Genomic DNA, 21,239 nt, shown 5'->3' with positions numbered 1-21,239 from the left:
CAGACTATGCTTGGGGGGCCCACCTGGCAGGAGATGCATTCAGGGAAAATGGAGCCCAAACCAAATGCATCTACATATCAACCAGAAAGAAATGCTAGCTGTTCAGCATGCTCTGACAGCTTTCGAGGACTTATTTCATCCAGGACAACTACTGATAGATGGACAACTCCACAGTTATGTGGTACATAATCAAGCAGGGGGGTACCCATTCCTACCCCCTTTGCAGGCTAGCCATGGCCTTGTGGAACACAGCCTTGACTTACCAAATACATCTTCAAGCTCAATTCCTGCCAGGAAAGTAAAATACTCTGGCAAACGACCTAAGCAGAAATCTTATGGACCCGCACGAATGGAAACTGGATCCACAAATCTTCAACATGTTAGCAAAGAAATGGGGAAGCCCAGACATAGGTCTATTTGCCTCTCCCCAAAACTATCAGTTGGACAAATTCTGCACAAGAACTCATCACAAAGAAGCATGGGAAGTGGATGCTCTATCCTTCAGCTGGAAAAACCTATGTCTATGCCTTTCTCCCTCTGCCTCTACTCTCCAAGGTCTTACTAAAAATCAGACAGGAAAACCAAAAATGATTCTAATTGCTCCGTACTGGCCTCACCAACACTGGTACCCACTTCTAAGGAATGTCACACCTTCCTCCATGGTACTTGCCTCAAGCACCTCATCTATCGTCTCAGCAGAACTATCAAATTCTGCACACTCCGCTCCAAACTCTGAATCTTGCAGCATGGCTAATCAACTAATTTTACCAACCGCATCTCAGTAAACCTGTGATGGATGTCATTTTGGAAGCCAGAAGGCCTAGTACTAGAAAATCTTATGCTGATAAATGGAAAAGATTCTGTGCTTGGAACCAAGCACAAGGAATAGACACGGCAAAGCCCAATATTCCTCAGATTTTACAATACTTAACTGAGATGATTGACAAGGGCCTATCTTTTTCTTCAATAAAGATCCATGCGTCTGCCATCTCGGCTCATTATAACACAGAGCCTCCCCTCTTTTCTTATCCCCTGCTAAAACAGTACCTCAGAGGGGCCAAAAATTTAAGGCCCCCCCCAGGAGAGCACCCAACTCCTGCATGGGACCTCAATTTTGTGCTGGAAAAACTCACCCTTCCTCCGTTTGAACCAGCAGCTACTGTGGATATAAAATTTCTTTCTTGGAAGACAGCTTTTCTTTTGGCAGTCACTTCAGCTAGAAGGGTTTCAGAACTACAGGCTCTCATGGCAGTGGAGCTTTTCATTATTTTTTACCCAGACAGGGTGGCCCTCAAGACCAATCCTTTTTTGCCTAAGGTGGTATCCAATGTGGCTCTTGACCAGACCATTCACCTGCCAACTTTTTTCCCAAATCCGCAGAACAAGGGTGAGCGGATTCTGCATTCATTTGATGTACATAGACAACTAAGATTCTACTTAAACACGACAAAATCTCTAAGAAAGTCTGAACAACTACTAGTAGCATTTGCTGCAGTATCAGAGGGGAAGGCTATATCAAAGCAGACTATTTCTAAATGGATAAAGCCATTGCATTCATTTCTGCTACTTGCACCATGGTAAACCTGTGCCCAAGGGGATCGGATCCCATTCCACCAGGGCTGCCTCTACTTCAGCAGCTTTTCTCAGAGGGGTCCCTGTCAGAGACATTCTAGAAGCTGCTACTTGGAGCTCAGTTCATACGTTCACAAAGCATTATTTACCTCTCTCCTCTAAATCCAGGGCAGGCTTTGCCATTGCAGTCCTGCAGGGCCTTATAGCTGCTCCTAATGTCGTTTAGTTCCATCCTCCCATCCATAGCTTTGGGATTCTACCCAAATGTAATGACTGCAACAGTGAAACACGAACATAGTATAGTTGTGTACACTTACCATAAATGTAGATGTTCGAGTGTATTCACTGTTGCAGTCCGGATTACCCACCCGCCAGCCCCCTTTGTATACCTTTTCTTTCCTTCACTATACTCAAAAGCCTTTGTGGTGTATTTGCTTTTAGTTGAAGGTAGATTTTATGTTTCTAAAGTGCATTTATATATATTTACAGTTCATATATATCTATATACATCTATATATATTTTTATATATATCTATATATATCTATATCTATATATTTGCTCCCCCGTTTGGGGGGCAAGAAAAACTGATTAAAATGGTGTCGGCTGCATGTTTTATAACCCTGTTGACCTGACATTCTGGAAGAGGAGACGGCAACCGACGCAGGACCCAAGACTTTGTTATTCAGGCTGACTGAATGCAACCTGCCAGCAGATTACTCAAATGTAATGACTGCAACAGTGAATACACTCTAACATCTACATTTATGGTAAGTGTACACAACTGTACTTTGCCAAAGTTCGAGAGCATATAACAAGAAAAAATATCGGAAATCCTGTAGAAGTATTAGAAATATTTTCTAAGTTTTATGAAAATTTGTAGAAAGCAGAGAAGTGAGAAAATAAAGAAAAAGTACAGATGGAAATATTTACGAAAGACTTAACTATGCCAAGGCTAGAGGTAGATGAGGCACAACAATTGATGGTTAAGATAGGAGATATGATAAAAATGGATGTGTAAGAATTCTCCAGGAATAGATTGCATTCTGATGGAAGTTTGGAAGCTAGGGAAGAAAGTGGTAAAGATCTGGAAGGTTTTTATTAAACAATGTTTTAAAAGGAAGGAAGGAACCAGCATTCTGGGGAAAAAAAAAGCTGTGGTGGCTGTACCTCCTAAAGATGGTAGACCCATCAGATCCAGCTTCATATATGCCCATTTAAGTTTTAAACCATGACTATAAAGTGTTCGGGTCTATAATGGTTAAAAGAAATGCAGAGGTTTTGCCAGAATTGATAGATATGATAGTTTGGTTTTGTGGATAGGAAGCAAATATTTGACAACATTAATAGAACAGTGATGATCCAGTTGGAAGCAGAATGTAAGAAAATACCGCTGCTGTTGGGTTTAGAGAAAGCATTCAGAGTACGTTGTGATTTCATGAGTAGGGCAATGGAAGCATTTGCAATTCATGATACAATAATAAGGTTAATTAGAAGGATAAATGAATGTTTGGAGGCAAAAGTCAAAGTGGGTGGATTCCTCTCTAATACGTTGCCTCTGAACAGAACAACTAGTCAGGGGTATCCTCTTTCCCCTTGTATTTGCATTGTATTGTAGATCCATTGACAAAGTAAGGGACTTAGAAATTCAAGGAAATAATTGGTATGGTGTTTAAGAAAATTTGGATTTATTTGAAAATGATATTTTGTATCTGATGGAATCAGAAAAGGACATCTCAGTGTTGTGGAACATTCTGAGACTGTTCATTTTTTTGTAGGATGTAAAATTTAATGAACGTAAAACAAAAGCTATAACTATAAACTATGTACCCACACACACATTGTTTCAGTAATACCCATTTATGGGGACATAATAAAATTAAGTATTTTAGAAGTATGAATTAAAAAGGATTCGGTTATGGCAGCTGAGTTCCTATTAGATAATTGAAGACGCAATCCTTCAAATGTGTCTTAATCGAACTTGAAAGCACGAAACAGCAAAATCGTGAAACGGAGCATAGAAGCGATTTCTTTCTCTGGGAAAGAAATTGCTTGGCCGCCTCCATTACTTTTCTGGTTTCCTCATTGTAGTGTGATCTTGGAGTTGGTATGTTTAAGTGGGGGTGGAGTGGGAGAAGCAGCCCCCAACTTTATGTAATGTTTTTAAGTTTTTATTTTTGTGTTTTTTTTTATAGAACAGGGATTTTTTTTCCCTGGGAAAAAAATCGCTGTTCCAATTGTTCGGGATTGTAAGCTTTCGCTTACATGGGGTCGATAAATCAGTGTTCGCTTTTTTAAATGTTCACTAATTTAATATAGACCCATGGCAGCTAAGGATATGTGGGAAGTGACTAAAAAGATAATACATAAACTGAAAAACTGGAAGTTCTTACTTGTGGATATGGATAACAAGATGCAGGCAGTAAAAAAAATATCTGTTTGGTCCCACTACTAGCATCCTTTCTTTTCAAACCCAAGTGCTGGGGTTTGTCAGAAGAGAAATCATTTGCTGTAGACAAGTATCCTTAAAACCAGGTTTCCCCTTTTCCATCTCTGAACCAAAGCAGTCAGTCACCACAGATGCTTTGAAGTTTGCTTGGGATCCAATTTCATGAGAGAGGAGTTGAAAAATGCAGGATGTGTGAGACACCAAGGACAGACCCAAGCAGATAAATATCAAACAGATGCTTGCCCTAGTCAAGCACTTAACACTGAATCATCTTTGTTACTGGGAATCCCTTCATGTTGTTTACAGACAATACCACAGTCATGTGGTATATCAAACTGGTGAACTCGTACCTTTTTTGCGTACTACCCATGTTAGCTTGGGATACAGCTTCACAATGTAGTCCTGCTCTGCAGGCATCCTTTATTACATGCGTTAGAGCAAAACTGTTTGGCAGACAAGCTGAGCTGGACAAGGGCAGACCCTCACAAATGGAAACTAGATCAGAGAGTCTTCCAAGATTTGATTTATCTGGGTGAGTTCCTCAACTAGAGCTCTTTTGCCTCCTCTCTTTAGTCATCTGTCAAGGTTCTGTTCCAGGATGCCATGCAAGAATGCCTGAAAAGACAGATGACTTTTATTTTTTCTTGGACAGTTATGTTCCTGTATGCTTTTCCTGTCTTTCCACTAATGTCCAGGGTACTTCTGAAGACTCAGAAGTGATCCCCCAAGATAGTTATGGTGACTGCCCTTTTGGCTCTGGCATGAGTGGTTTTCTTTTCCTTTTAAAATGACCAGAGGCATTTACCTCAAGCTTCTCTCAGACTGGATCTACTCACAGAAGAACTGGTTTTTGTACACTCTGACATTATCTTAAACTGACTGCCTTGATAGGGTCTTAATTCCTTTTAGGCACCTGTTTACTGAAAAGATGCAGCAGATACTAATGGAAACTAGAAAGACTGCTACTTGAAAGTCACGTATTGGCAAATGTGAAAAGGTGTAGTTCTTGCCAGCAACATAACCAGCACCCATTCGGGGCTAGTTGTTCTCTGGTTTTACCATATTTGGGAATTACTATCCTACAGCATTTTTTATTATTTTATCAAGGTTCATTTTATCTGCTGTTCCAGCGTTTCTGCATGTGGATCCTCCCCTTTCAGTGCAGTCATAGGTAGGTACTAGGCTATCGGCCCGAGGGCCTACGTAAGCCTAGCCAACATGGTTCCCTGGCTTACGCCACCCAAGAAATTTATTTTCCTGTGCCACTGTCGAGCAGAGACACAGAAGTGATCCCCGGGGTATATTTCCCATTTCCCATCCACTCATCAAGATTTTTCTTGAAGAGTGCTAATAAAGAACTTTGCTTGACATAGATGGGTAGCCTGTTCCAGAGTCTGGGAAGTCTCTGGGACAGGAATCTGTCTCTCCAGCATGTCCTGTTTATTGTGGTGACAAGGTTTAGGTCCCTAGACCATGTAGCCCGGAGGGATTGGGATTTCTTTAGGTGTAGCATGTCCAGCAGCTCTGGGTTTGACATAGCTTTATATGTTAGGCAGAGATCACCTCGGAGTAGGCGATATGCTATGGAGTAAAGCCGGAGTTGTTTGAGACTGTCAGTGTAGGGCATCTGTTTGAGGCCAGTAATCCTCCTTGTGAGGTACTTCTGTGCCTTTCCAGCTGCTGCAGATGTCTTTAGGTACATTCCAAAAGGGATGTTGTACTCTTGAGTGTCGAGTAGAGGGGAACAATGACTTCTTTTTTCCTGGATGAGAACCGTTTTATGATGAGGTGTGCCACATAGAACGACTTCCTGACTACTGTGGCGATGTGACTATCAAAGGACAGACTACTGTCCACTTGGGTCCCAAGGTCTGTTATCACACATTTGGTGTTAAGTAGACTGCTGTCTATGTAGTAGTTCATGGATACAGAGTTTTTACCAAAGGGGATGCCAATGCACTTTTTGGCATTGAGCTTGAGGCCATGGCTCTGACACCAGGCATCTGTCTCAGCGAGGTCGTCCTGTATGATTTCCACATCATTTGGGGACTCTACTATGGTTCCTAGTTTGCAGTCATCTGCGAACTTCGTTAGCCAGAGGCCTTCTGTGTTAGCCTGTACTTCAGAGAAGTAGATGCCAAACAGAAGAGGTCCCAGGACTGAACCCTGTGGCAGTTCACTTGTCACTGGTTTGATGTCAGATTTGGAGTGTGCAACTTTTACTGTGTGGGTTATGTCAGTGAGCCATTTGGCAATCCATCTTGTGCCGTAGGGATTTATACCTAGCTTAGTGAGTTTAGCTATAATTCCAGAATGGGGGATGGTGTTGAAAGCCTTGGCGAGGTCAAGATAGGCTGTGTGAACCACCTTACCCTCATCTACGGCTTTGGTGACTGCCTCAAAGAAGTTGATCAGGTTCAGGAGGCGTGATCTGCCTTTCACAAACCTGAACTGGGTGGGATCCAGAGTTTGGAGGTTACCAATGTCTTTGAGTTCCATGATGATACGTTCCATGGCCTTGCAGACCAGGCTTGTCAGGCTAATAGGGCGATAGTTCCCAGGATCAGTGATGGCTCCTCCTTTGTGGAGTGCAATAATTGTTGCTGTACGCCATTCAGTGGGCGCAAAGCCTGATGTGAGGCTATGATTGAACATGGTGCTTAGGTGGGGAGCCAGTTCATTCTGAAGTTCATGTAAAATGCAGCCTGGGATGTTGTCCGGTCCCATGGATGCTGTTTTTCTGGCTTTAGAGAGTGCAGCTTTTACCTGCTTAGTTGTGATTACAGGAACTATGCATTCTTCCTGTATAGGTATGGGCCCTTTAGGGGATGGGGGGGGGGGGTAAAGTTAGCACTGAACCAATCTGCCAGGATGTTGGCAATATCAGTTGGTTCTGTAATTTTCGTTCAGTCGTGCTGTAACTCCGAGCAGAGCTGGGTGTTGCCATTGAGATTCTTGACATAGCTATAGAATGCTTTGTGGTTGTTTTTAGAATCCGTGGCAATTTTGTTTTCGTAGCTAGCTTTGGAGGGTCTTATAAGGAATCTCAGCTTCTTACTGAGGCTGACCAGGGAACTCCTCCACTCATGGGATTTTACTCTCTTTTGCAACAATTTCTTCCTTCTCTTGTGTTTGTGGCAGGAGACCACCAGATTGGCTTCCTTTTTTTTTTCAAGGATAGCGTCTTTGTTCTCTCTGGGATAGCACGATCCATGCTCTCGTGTAAGTGCTTAGAGTGCATTTGTGTAGGATTCAGCAGTCGTAACTATGTTGTCCATCTGCATGGCTGTCATGAAGTTCACCACTTCTGTCTCAAGAAGCATGAAGTTGGCTTTGGAGAAATTTTTTACCGTGGTTTCCTTAATGGGGGAGGGTGAGGATGGGATGTGGATATCAAGGGTGATTAGCTTATGGTAGGATCAGACCAACGAGGAGTTGACTTCAGGTATGGAACACCGGTCACTCATGTTGGTAATGACTTGGTCTAGGATATTGTTGCTCGTGGTGGGGGTGTGGATAAGTTGGTCCAGGGCATTGGAGTTTCTGAATTCCAGAAAGCATTGTGTGAAGGAGTTGGTACACTAGTAATTTTCCCAGTTAATGGGGGGTAGTTGAAATCGCCTATTATTAGGGTGTTTGGTTGAACCCTAATATTTTCCAGTACATCAAGAAAAGAGGAGTGGGAATCTTTGGGTATGGTGGGGGATCTCTAGCAAGCTACAATTTGGATTGCAGTTTTGCCCAGAGTTAGGTGCACTTGGATAACCTCGGATGCATTATGCTGAGCAACTAGCCTGGAGGTGTGGATATCCTTAGTGAATATGGACACACCTCCACCTTTGGTGTTCCGGTCCAGGTTACATGGCCGAAAAGTGTGGTATGAGTTATAGCCTGGTAGTGCAGGGGTGCTCTCTGGAGCCTTGAACCAGGTCTCAGTCACTGCACAGATATCTATGTTCTCCATTTTAAGGAGTGCCACGAGTGAGTGCATTTTGAGATTTAGACTTCTAGCATTGATTAGCATTACCCTCAGTTTATACTTGCCTGTTCCTGTTAACGGTGGTGAATCTGTCATTTGAACCTTGCCTTAAAAAGGCACTATAGGGGTGGCAAGAGCCTTAGCCAGTATCCAGAAACCCAGGGGCAACAGGTGCAGGCCATCTCTGGCAAAGCATTGTGGTCTGTCGACCATGTCATCCCAAGCAGACAGATACTGTATCCCCTTAGAGTGACACCAGAAGCTTAGCCAATTGTTGAGGTCAATCATTTTGTCCTTGTACTGCGGTATCTTTCTGGGTGATGGCAGAATGCTACTCAGGGCTAGGGTCATACCTGCCTGGGCTACATGATTGGAGAGCTCTTCCGTGTCTCTCTTCATGTAGTTCAGGGAGGTAAGTCTCAGGTCATTCACACCAACATGGACAATGACAGAGTCATATTTGTACTTGTGGAGTGACCTGAGTGCGTGGGTTATGTGGCGAATCCTGGCACCCGACAAGCAGCTGACAGTAACCTTCTCCTTGTTTAGCCTGGTGAATGGGACATCAGTATGCCTAACTATAGAGTCACCTAGGACTAGTGTGTTGGATACGTTGTTTTGCCTTATTGGCTGTGGTTGAGTGGCACAATGAGTCTATGGGCAAAGTGTCATTTGGCTTGTGTTGGGGGGTGGAGGTTGCTTGCGTTTCTGCTTTGGAGGCCTCTGTTGCTTGGGAGAGATTATTAAGAGCCTCCGCGAAGGTTTGTGTTTCTATGTGTGGATTTTGGTGGTGTAGATTTAGTGAGACTATGATGTGTGGTGTGGTGCAAGTGTTTACCTTCTCCTCTTGAATGTCAAGTTCGGTCTTAGTTGGAGAGAACTTTACCTTCAGTTTGGCTAGGTAAGTGCATCTCTCACAGGTTGTATTGTTGGGTGGTAGGAAGAGAGGGTTGTCTGTGCACATGAGGCAATTTCTATATTGCCCCAAGATGCCCAGATTCATCAGATAGACAGGAGAGAACACTGGGAGCTGACCCTTAGAGAAAAATATTTTTTTTATTCAGGCATGTCCAAGTGTGGAAAGGGAGTACAAGAGCTGTTTTTCTCTAAGCAGGTGAGAAACGTAAGTGCAAAAAACATTTTCCTCTAGGTAATGAGGAAGATTTAGTACTATAGTAATTAGTAGCTTTAGTGCTTACACCAAGTCTTGTCAAAATGTTTTTGAAGGATTTGCACAAGGTCTCCAAGTAAACCGGTGGGGCCCCTCCATGGGTCTTGGTGGTAGAGAAGCTAACATTTGCTCCATTTGAACTAGCTTACCTGTCTGATTTAGAGATTCTTAAGGTGGGAAAACGGTTTTATTGATTGCTGTGACCTCTGCAAGAAGAGTGTCTGAATTGCAAGCTTTTATGGTGGGTCACCCCTATCTAATTTTCTCCAAGGAATACAATTTCTTTGAGAAGTAATTCTCCTTTTATGCCTAAAGTAATATCCAAATTTACTTTGTCCAGTTATCCATCTTCCCGTTTTCTTTCTTGAATTTAAAATGAGGTGAAAATGATGCTGCATATCTTGGATGTCCACAAACCGCTCTGGTGCTGTCTTGAAAAACTAAATCTTTCATATCTTTGGATCAGTTGTTCATTTCTTGTGAAAGTAAGACGGGACAACATATGTCCAAATGGTTGTCTAAGGCTCATCTTGACAAAACTGTTCCAGGCACGGTGACGGTCTACTCTACCAGGACCTTGGATTCATCTATGGTTATTTGGAAAGTGTTGGATTCTAGTAGCAGTGTTGAAACTGGTACTTGGTCCTCTGTACATACTTTTACATAGCACTGTCAGATTGATTCGCTCTGTAGCTCCAGGTCAGGCTTTGCTAGGACTGTTCTCCTTCCATCTCCCAAATGTAGTAAGCTAGGGTAATCTACCGATTATAATTAAGAAAACTGCAGCAGTGATCATTATGAGGAACCTATAGTACTGTTGTGTAAGTAGTCTTGCACCATAACGGTAGATGTTTGATCACTGTTGCAGTAAACTCTCCTTCCCTCTATCCATCTTTTTGAATTGAAGCTTCTTAAGGCACGCATGCGAGTTCGAAGTGAAACAGAACTCTGACTCATCCCACAGTGCCGGGCAGACAGGCGAGTTCCAATTCACTCCTCCAAAACAGACACACTGAGACACGGACACACCTAAACACAAAACTATTTGCTTTCCTTAGCACTTCCTTACTGTCTTTTTTGTGTCTTCATGGTTATAAGAATGTATGGTTATTTTTTGTTCCTAACCTTGTCCTTTTAGAGCTCAGCCTCCCTCTCCTTTTGGCAGGAAGCTGTGAAGGGTTTGGCGCCCAAACTTGTTGTTTAGTCAGCTTAGCTCAAGATGCATGATCATTTGGGTGTGTGGAATATGTCCTGAACATTTGGAAGTTGGCCGGTTGTTAACCTTCACAGGATGTAACTGACATAGCTAAGGCTTCTGCAGCAATGATAATTCGAACATCTATTGTTAATGTACGTTACTTGCACAACTGCACTTTCGCTCTGACTTTGCAGGTTTGGACATATGTAGAAGGGTCTGTAGGTGCCAAGGTTTGAGTAAAGGAAATGAGTTTGTATGAGGTAGTGAGTTGGGGGGGGGGGGGGCATGAATGGTCTGTTTTGAGTTTGTGCCCCTCCATTCTTGGTTGCAAGCTTTGGTGTGAGATATTTGCTTTTATGGTACATGGGTCACAGAGCTGCTTCTCCAGCTTTTAGGTGAAATGTTCCAGTTAATCTGAACTGCAGCAACTTGATTTTTTTTCCTCAACATTTTCTCCTATTTTCCTGTTGTGCTGTGGTGTGCGGAAAGGTCATGTGCAAACATTTTTACCACTTTTTTATTGTAATTATTCTGTGGTCATGTAAAATAGGCCATCTAATTCTGACTTTTGTTTTCCTTTAGTTACATCACTAAAGCTCTATTTAAGCTTTAAAAAGCTTGTTTGTATGAACTACACAGAGTAGCTGTCCAGTTACTTCCTGATTCTGGGTCATCTGGTGGCACTTTCTGAAGATATCACAAGGGGGCAAAAAACAGAGTGTTGCTCAGTACTTCAGTGCCTTGATTTGGAAGGGAGTGTCATTCTGCTAAGATTCTGTAATCTATGCTTTTGAACCACATCACCTATTCCTGGGTATAGCCCTAACTTGACTGGGGATGCTACAGAGCAGGTGAACCCAGTTAATGTTTTTTGGAGCAGCAGCTCCACCTATATGTCAGACCTGGTTTTGTTGAAAGGGAGCCAGGTGTGACATACAAGTGGAGCTCCATAGCTGTGAGGCTGTCCAGTGCAGAAGCTCCACCTGTATGGTGGCATGGCCATTACATCTGTTTGTCCTGCTGAAGACGAGGAATGGACTTGCAGATCCACTGGCCTTGCAGGGAATTAAATATGCTTCTGTAAACAGAATAGTATGAGCTTTCCCTTCAGGAGTTAGAAGACTGCCTCACGTTGCACCCCCCCCCCCAAACTCCCAAAGCCTATGGTACAGTGCATTGTTTATATTAAACTCGGTACTGCGGGGAGCCTAGTTTCCGACCAGGCACTGCTTGCAATGGCTAGTGCTGCATAGAGGTGGAACTTCTATGTTACTGAGAAGCACTGGAATAAAATGTTCACTGAACTAAATGGGAAGATGAAGCGCACACACACTTAATTACTCTAGGCCATAATTGTGGTGGTTCACAGTACCCCTTGTTTTTCTTCCTTATTGTGAATATCTTCTAGAAGACAAAATTTTACTTTGTTGTTTTAACAGTGTTATACAGTGCCGGACTTTAGATACTCTCCTAGGAATATTATTCTGTTTCATTTCTCTTTTATTGCTTTTTTATTTGAAAATAAATGCATTTGGTTATTTTTTTCTTTTTTGGAATAGTTATACGAATCTTTTGGTACCATAAGATGGTAGTAAAACAGCTCAGTTTTTCTTCCATTATGTTCTTGAAGTGTTAGTAGGTACATATGCGGAGAAGAAGATTGGGGTGGAGCAACGTGAGATCTGAAGTAGGGTATTCATTTGTCTGCAACCTGTGGGTTATGGATCCGATATCGGATCCGAACCGGCATGGTTTTCCAGCTATGGATCCAAGCTCTCAGCTCCTCCCCTCACCCATAATGCCCTGCTCTACCCTCATGACCTCAGATCTCGTTTGCCGCGCTGGTGACTGGATTTGGGTTCTTTGCTCTCAGCTAAGTGGTAGTTTATTTACCTGTTAAAACAGAAAGTTTTGAAATTTTTATATATTTTTGTGTGAAAGTTTAGGTTTCCCTCATTAATAGTTTTAGTTTGAGTTAAAATAAGTAATTTTTTTTCCCTCCCCTCGCTGTTGCGTAGAGTGTGTGTGTAGGCCTGTGTGTCTTTTTCTTTAAGTTACTTTAGTAGCTTGTAGATTATGGCTGACCAGCCTAAATCTATCTTTTCAAAATGCTCCGAGTGTGGCCATAAGCTCTCACCGCTGATGGCCACACTCGGTGTGTTAGTGTCTGGGGTTGAACACCTCACATCTGGCTGTTCCATATGTGCAGGGTTCAACCCCAGGGCACTGAGGAGCGGAGGTCCAAGCTTGTCTTGGCGGGTCTTTACCGCCAGACTCTGCTCCGACCTCCGCTCCTTCGGGACTACTGTGGCTACAGTTGTTCCCCTGTGGCACCCCTCCTGCTCCTGGGACTCAACCTCCCGCTTCTGGAGAGGAGAGGGATGCTGCTAAAGGACGGAGGAGAAGCACCACCTGGCGGCCGAGACCTCTGTTTCGGCCCGCCAGCCAAGCGGCTTCTCCCCGGCTCCGGTTCGTCTCCTCCTTCTCGGCTCCGGTCCCCTGTGTGCTTTTCACGGGTCCTGAGGAGGAGGAGACCCGATCTCCGTCGAGGCTATCGAGGAGGCACTCCAGGCCTACCTTGGTAGCCTCGTCGAGATCTACATAGCCTTTCTGATGCTGATCTGGACGGATGATGAGAAGGTTCATCCAGGCCCAGATGCAGATGGGAGTGTCTTGCCTCCCCCTCGGGAGCTCAACACCCTTTTAAGCCTATTGCTCCTTCTCCGACCCGCTATCCGGGTTCGGAGCAGCTGGAGCCGAGCAGCGGGCGGGGTGGGTGGCGCCGATAGTACTTGGTACCGGATCCGACCCTGCCCTCGAGTGCGGACCCGACCTCTCGGAGCCTGGATCCGAGCCGGATCCGGGGATCAGTGCTCCTTCGGCGCCGTCTGTGTCGGAGCGTACTGTCGCCGGATCCGAGTGCGCGCCGGCTCCGTCCACTCGGATCCGAGGGGAGCCGATTGTCGGATCCTTTGGTCGAGGTCGGCTCCCTTCGGCTTTTGATGTAGTGGAGAGGGCTCTGTTGAGGGTCTCCGGACCCCGGCACTTGTTCGGCTCCGTCCCGCTCCCTCTGCACTGGGCCAGGCTTCCACCATCCGGCCCTGGGACAGCCCGTTTCTGTGCCCCAAGTGGCTCCTATGGAGCAAATTGCTGCTGCGAGGACTCCTCTGACAGCCCCCAGAGGAGGTCCCTCAGCATGCTCTAAAGGAGGCACATTGACTCCCCGAGTCTCTCACAGAAGACACGGACTTGGAGGAAGGGAAGGCTCCCCACGGTCACCCCGAGGATGTCTCCTTTGGAGACATCATGGAAATGCTCCGTATAAGGGGTGGTCTGCCCCAAGTCTTCCTCGGACGAGTCCGTGTTCTTGGAGGCATTTGAAGCGGGCCCGTCTACCTCTTGGGTGTCCCCTGCCGACCCCTGGTGGACCTTATTACCACCAGGGCGTGGAAGGAACCGGACACCGTGGAGCCAATTCCCAAAAGACCGGATAGGATCCTTAGTCCGCCATCCGACCGGACCCATTGGAGTAAGGGGCCTCCGGTAGATGCCATGTTGACGGCGGCCACAAGAGGGAACTGGCTCAGGAGAGTCCCTCAGTCCACCCACCGAGCAAGGAGTCTCGGATGATGGACCGCTTGGGGAAGCGGATGTTCAGTTCGGCGACCTTCTCGGTAGGCGCTGAACTATTTGGCACATGTTATTCGGATGCAGCGAGATCTTATTAAGGAATACGCTGCATCCCCTGAGTCCATTTCGGAGGAGGACAGAGTTCTGCACTCCACCCGTATGGCCACTCTTAGGTCAGTTACAAATACTTCTATCGGCTACTCTCCCATGCAACGGAGGCGCCGCTAGAGCTGCGAGGACAGGACTGGTCACTAGGCGTCAGGCCTGGCTCCGTCACTCGATTTTCTGAGCCCTTCAAAGCGTCTTGCGGCCTTTGATGGTTCTGCTCTGTTTGGCAAGACCGTTCGAGGCGTTGACCCAGAGCGAAAAGGGCGGAAGACGCTGTCTGCCGTCGGAATCCGCTTCTCTGCACCCCAGAGGCCCTATTCTAGGAACCAAAAGGGTCAGAAGAAGATGTGGTTCGGTTGTCGCAGCAGTCCCAGCCTCCTCCGGACTACCAGTCCTTCCGTGGCAGAGGGGGACAGGGAGGACGCCACCCTAGAGGCACAGGGGCTCCCAGAAACTTCGGGTCCAGGAACCTTTCTCTGAACGGCCCGCGCAGCAACCCTGAGGGTTGCCCGACTGCTCTACTCTGGAGGCAGCCGGGGGACGTTTATCGGGGCACCAAGCGGCATGGGAGTCCATAACATCGGACCGCTGGGTTCTCCAAATCATATCCAGGGATATCGCATTCCTTTCCTTCACCTTCCAAAGTTGAAGTCCCTCCCAGGCGTCCCACCCGGTCAACGGGAGGCCGCTTTGGCAGAAATTGGCCATCTGCTAAAGAAAAGAGCCATCCAGCCCGTTCCCCAGACCAGATCGGATCAGGGTTCTACTCCAGATTCTTTTAGTGCCAAAAGACGGGGAACTAAGACCAATCCTAGACCTCTCTCTTGAATCTGGCAGTCCCCAAAGAAAAGTTCGAATGGTCACTCTGCAATCTATTCTCCCCTTCTGGGAGAAAATCACTGGATGTGCTCGATAGATCTCAAGGACGCGTACTACCACATCCTGATGGACAGGCGCTCCAGGAGGTTTCTCCGCTTCGGCTGGGAGCCAGTCACTACCAGTTCGGGTCCTTCCCTTTGGTCTCACCACAGCCCCAGGGTGTTCACCAAAGTATTAGCAGTGGTAGCGGCCCACCTGAGGCTTCAGGGGTGCAGGTCTTTCCCTACCTGGACGACTGGCTTCTACCCCAACAAGGCATCTACTTCTATTGGCGAGACTCCTTTCTCCATCTTGCTCCCTTTCTGGGCATCACAATAAATACAAAAAGTCCAACCTGGCCCACACAGCTCTTAGATTTTATAGGGGCCAGGCTAGACACAAGGAGTTTACGAGCCTTCCTCACTGCGGACAGAGTTCTAAATCTGCAACTCCAGGTGCGGGCCATTCTCCATTCAAGTTCTGTTCCAGCGGAGTTGGTCCTGAGGGCTCTAGGGCCCATGGCATCGGCTATAGCACTTCTTCCTCTTGCCAGGCTCAATATGCATTCTACAGTGGGCGCTCTTAGTACAGTGGTCATACCTTGCTCTCCCATGCATCATCCCATAGCGATCAGCAAGGCTTGCAAGCGGTCCCTCTTGTGGTGGCTCCACTCCCGGATCTCCACAAAGGCCGCCCATTTTGTGCTTCTCCCCTCTCGCCACGGTGACCACGGACGCCTCCGCCTCGGGTGGGGGCACTTGGGCCGGACCGTCCAAGGCACGTGGAACGATTCAGAGACCTTACTGCATATCAATGTTCTAGAGATGAGAGCAGTGCTCTTAGCGTTGCTAGCACTTCAGGACTTTCTTCCCTTGGGAACAATTGCGATTCAATCGGACAACATGTCTGTTGTCTGGTACATCAACAAGCAAGGGTGAACAAGGTCTTACCCTCTGTCGAGGCCATGAGAGTTTGGGAATGGGCAATCTCCACCAATCGCTTTCTAATAGCAACGCACATTCCGGTCGGTCCAACATCCTAGCGGACAAGCTCAGTCGCACCATTCTGACCCCTTACGAGTGGTCTCTCAATTGTCAAGTAGCGGAACGCATATTCGCACGGTGGGGAACCCCTTCATGCGATCTTTTTGCTTCTCCCTCAAACACCAAGTGCGACAGTTTTTCGCTCTAATACCTCCTCCGGAGGTACCCCAAGAGACGCTCTGGTGCATGCTTGGCCACCCGGTCTTCTGTATGCCTATCCACCCTTGCCTCTGATGCTGCAAGTTCTTCAGAAAGCCTCTCGGGTGGGTTGCAGAATGATTCTCATTGCTCCATTCTGGCCTCGACAGATCTGGTTCCCCTTCCTAAGGTCTCACTCGGTGAATCCTCCTTGGATTCTAGATCCCATCCCGGATCTGATATCCCATCCATCCTGCATTCCTCCTCCGAACCTGGACAACCTCAAGCTGACCGCTTGGCTGCTCCAGTTCCACTCTTAATAAGGACTCCCGGTATTTCTTCACCTGTAAAGGCTATTTTGGTGGCGGCTCATAAACCATCCACTAGAAAGGTTTACCGAAGCAAATGGAAACGTTTCTCTTTGTGGGCGGAGCGGCAAGGCCTGAATCCCTTCAAGGTTCCTCTCCCTTTAGTGCTTGACTTTCTAACCACTCTCTTTAACGATGGTGCCAGCAGTTCCACAGTCAAAGTTCAACTGGCGGCAATTTCTCACTATCACATTGGCCATGACTCTAATCCTCTTATGTCAGCCAAATTGTGTAAAATATTTCTTAAAGGTACTTTTCTTCTCAGGCCCCTATAAAACAAGCAGTTCCTCCTTGGGACCTTTCTTTGGTCCTACAGGCCTTGACCGCTCCTCCTTCGAGCCAGCGGCTACGGTGGATCTCAAATTCTTGTCCTACAAGACAGCCTTTTGGTAGCCATTACATCAGCCAAGAGAGTTTCTGAACTTCAAGCTTTATCAGCTAAACCTCCTTACTTGGTATTTCATCCGGACCGTGTCTCCCTCAGGACCAACCCGTCCTTTCTTCCTAAAATCGCTTCTGAAGCAAACATCAATCAATCCATTAACCTCCCTGTTTTCTTCCTAAATATGAAAACAAAGGTGAATATAAGCTACATTCACTAGATGTTCACAGGCAACTTAGATTTTATCTGAACAGGACAGCTGGTCATAGGCAATCCGACCAGCTGTTTATTTCCTTTGCAAAATTCAATTTGGGCAAGCCAATCTCTAAAGTTTCTCTGTCCGCTGGATTGCACAGTGCATCTTATTGGCTTATCAAGCTTCAGGAAGGCCCGCACTGGAGGGTGTTCATGCCCATTCAACCCGGTCAGTATCTACCTCGGCAGCCTTCAAGGCTAGGATTCCTCTAGATGATATTTGTGCAGCAGCCACGTGGGCTTCATCTCATGCGTTTATTTCCCACTATAAGTTGGATCTTGCATCTAGGGTAGAGCATCCTTTGGCTCCGGTGCTCGGAATATCCTTCCATGATGGCCGCCCAAGATTCAGGTAGCTGGGGACTCTGTCCCACAGGTTGCAGACAAATGAATACCCTACTTCAGATTTAGAAGTTATGTACTCACCATAACGTTCCATCTGAGTAGGTGTATTCATTTGTCTGCAACCATCCCGCCTCCTATCCCCCTGGCCTTTCAGTTTCCTGCATATTCTTTGTTACCCTTTTTAGGGTATTGTTGCTTTGGCAAACTCGATCTGAGGTCATGAGGGTAGAGCAGGGCATTATGGGTGAGGGGAGGAGCTGAGAGCTTGGATCCATAGCTGGAAAACCATGCCGGTTCGGATCCGATATCGGATCCATAACCCACAGGTTGCAGACAAATGAATACACCTACTCAGATGGAACGTTATGGTGAGTACATAACTTCTAATTTATGGTGGGGCCCTTCATATTTTTCAGAGTTTTAAGTCCTGTGTTTGCTGTTAAATGTGCAAAGCTTAAATAACTGTGATCCGTTAAGTATTTGTATCACTGATAAATTATTGCTGCTTTATCTCTGTGTCCATTCTTGATCTTTCTATGCCCCATGTCCCCTACGTATGCTTAATTGGCATTTGCTTTATGATGTCATTTTTTTTCTTCCCTTTCTTGGTGGTCGGTCTCCCTTTTTTTTTATTCTTCTTCCCCTCAGCAAATCTGGGTTGTCTTGGTGCCTGAACTCTGATTTGATTTTTGTACTAATGTTGATTTAAAAATATGGTTTGTGGCTGTAAATCCGGCTCAGTCTACTTAGCCAGTTAAATAGTAAAATAAATTAGTACTGCTGTCCTGAGCATGGTCTAATACTTCCTTGTTGGTTTGCAAACCGTTTTTCAGCTGGACTTGTAATTTGCCAGTGCTTTTGAATAGGGTTTTAACATTAGAATGCAGAACATTTTAGGAAGTGCTTTAATTATGTATATCCGTTTGTTTAATAGCATACTAATGGTGTCTAATTTGAACAACTTGTAAATGTCCATATCTGTTTCTTTTAGGGAATTATTAGCAGAGTTACAGACACTGTGAAGAATATTGTGCCAGGCTGGTTGCAGCGCTATTTCAAGCAGAACATTGACAATGTACCACCAGAAGAAGAAAAAGGAGGCAGGGAAACGGCGGTGCTTGAGCAGAATGAAGAAAATGACCAGTCTTACACAGATGAAGAAAGTCAAGTGTTCACAGATGGAAGAAATACTCCTGAACCTATGCCTGGCAATAATGTAGATGGTAGGTAGCAATTGCATTAAACGTCTAGAAAATGTTTAAACAGTCAGTTGGATGCAAGCTACATAATCAGATGGTTGGCTATGTGGCAAAGAGTTGGAGGAACAAATGAGGGCGGGTGGAATTGAGGAGCCATCACCAGATTTCCTGTCCTGGGGAAAGGGGAGAGTCTAGCCCTCTCCAGTACTAGTACCTAATGGAGGGAATGGTACGTGATACCAGGGCTAAATTCTGTTGTAAGGGGGGAGTTGATTTATTTTTGTGTTGAATGGACATGGCACTGCAACCATGTCTTATGGTTCTGAAGAGGAAGGGACTATTGATCCCATATCTCTAGCGTTATGTCAAATACATAATTTTCATGTCCTTTAACTTGGATGGCCTTGTTTAATATACCTACACTATACCAACTTTTTGCTTATACAAGCTTTATGTTCAAATGTTCAAAAAGGCATAGAACACCAGAGACGAGCTTTGGGAGCTGTAGAACTGTAAAGTGTTAGCAGCCCAGTTTTTAGTGCTGGGGCTGCTCTGCTCTGTAGGTGTCCTCCTTAACAGAGGAAAGCTAAGTGGTTAAGAGAATGGGGTATATGCACCTACTGGTTAAAAGATGATTGTCACAGACTTGTCCAATAGCCATTACTAACTTGAGGTGTAGAGCCCATACTTATTGTCATTCTAGTCTCTCTTCAGACTTCAAGAAAAAGTAACCAAAGAGTGTTCAGGAAGGCTGATTTTATTACAACTGGCACCCCCAGGCTCAAGGTTAATGATACTGCTGAGGTTCATTTTAGTCCATGTACCCAACATCTAGTGTGACAGAGGCCCGTGGTGTAAATCTTATGGAGACCACTGTTTGGTCGGTTGTGGGCATGTCCTTGAGAGCTGAATCTATCGTTTCATCACTTGAGCCCAGTGCTACTGTACAGATCTCTGTCTGTAAATCGCAAGTGTTGGTATCACTCCAATTTTTGCTGGAGAGGAAGTTGTAGGGGATTATGTTCAGTTTACTGTTATCAACTTGCTCCCTCAGGCCTTTTATGTTCTAAGGAGACACCCAAGATGCTGAAACCTAAGCAGCAGATGGTCAGATTGCCCCAGCAACAGCTGACTGAGGGCTAGCCCTAATTTTCTCGAGCATCTCTTCAGGATATTTTCACAGTGGCTCAGGGTTTCATGGAGTTCATAAAAAACATCCATTACGGCTGCTCCTTGTAGCTGCCTTGATCATAACCCCCACCACCACATTACCTTCAGCATCAGTATACCATTTACTTCAAAATCTACAATTTTCTGTTGCTGTTTTGTTTTTATCTTGTTTGGGAGGAAATGGTCAACTTTTGCTTGGCTAGTTCCCAACATATCCAGGCAGAAACTGAAAGATTAACTTAATGAAATCATTTCCCCCCCCCAGGATTTTTAAACTACTACTCAGCAGATGATCAAGAGAAACTGCTTAATCTAATGCTGCACCAAGGAGCTCCACCTTAGTCTCTGGAAGGGGATGCCGCCTCACTACAGACCCCATGGCAGTTATTCAACATGATGCATCTAAAGCATTACAAGCACACTTCGCATAGTGGCTGGGAACCTGGGAATTAAAATCCAGCATCACCAGAGACCCTTGTCCTATATCTCCACAGTGTTCTGTCTTAATTGTTCATGGAAAAACAGAGACTTTCAATTTGAAAGTAAGAGAGGGGTAGGTGAAGTCTATGACTTCTTACCAAACTGTCCAAGGATCCCACTCTTCCCATTTTAAACAGGACTCCTGATATAGATTCAGTTCATCCCTTGCTGGAATCCAGGGACACCACTGCTGGGGCAGCCACAAGATTGTTAAGGCAATGTTTGTGGGATTCATGGACCATACAGAAGTCCAATTTCTCTGGTGCAGAGCACTGGGAATGAGGCTGCAACAAAAATGCATTAAAAAGCACTATCCAAGACTTGCAGGACTGAGACAGTCAGAGGTCTAGGTTCAGGCAAGCCTTGAAACTATACTGGAGGGTCTGGAACAGGGGAAAGGGCATCTCAAAAAAGATACATTTTCAGGTGGCAAGGCATAAAGAAACTGTGTCTTAGGAAAACATAATCCAAGGAGGCTGGAAAAAAATAGTCTACATAGGCTACCTTCTCCATCTCAGAGTCAGAGGAATCAGTACATTGGGGAGAAGGCTCCCTTTTCCTCTTGGTAACTGAGAGAACCCAGGAGCAGGACAATTTTTCAGTAGCTGGTGGGTTTTTATGAACTCCATGAAACCCTGAGACACTGTGAAAATATCCTGAAGAGATACTCTAGAAAATTAGGGCTAACCCTCAGTCAGCTGTTGCTGGGGCAATCTGACTATCTGCTGCTTAGGTTTCAGCATCTTGGGTGTCTCCTTAGAACTTAAAAGGCCTGAGGGAGCAAGTTGAGAACAGTAAACTGAACATAATCCCCTACAACTTCCTCTCCAGCAAAAACTGGAGTGATACCAACACTTGCGATTTACAGATAGAGATCTGTACAGCAGCACTGGGCT

General features: G+C 45.5%; 1 protein-coding gene across 1 annotated transcript in view; it reads left to right on the top strand.

Annotated features, from left to right (window-relative positions):
- LOC122796958 (nuclear pore complex protein Nup153-like) overlaps positions 1-18,725 on the top strand; it is a 260,786-nt gene extending 242,061 nt beyond the window's left edge. The window contains exon 2 of the mRNA XM_044065732.1: positions 18,486-18,725. Within this exon, the coding sequence (XP_043921667.1) occupies positions 18,486-18,725 (240 nt within the window). The remainder of the gene's footprint in view (positions 1-18,485) is intronic.
- The last annotated feature ends 2,514 nt before the right edge of the window (positions 18,726-21,239 follow it).

This window comes from Protopterus annectens, chromosome 3.part0 (assembly GCF_019279795.1).
Source record: "Protopterus annectens isolate FY-2018-M chromosome 3.part0, PAN1.0, whole genome shotgun sequence".
In the NCBI taxonomy this organism is placed as follows: Eukaryota; Metazoa; Chordata; order Ceratodontiformes; family Protopteridae; genus Protopterus; species Protopterus annectens.
Note: the sequence above shows the minus strand (reverse complement) of the source record. Positions and strands in the feature narration are given on the sequence as shown.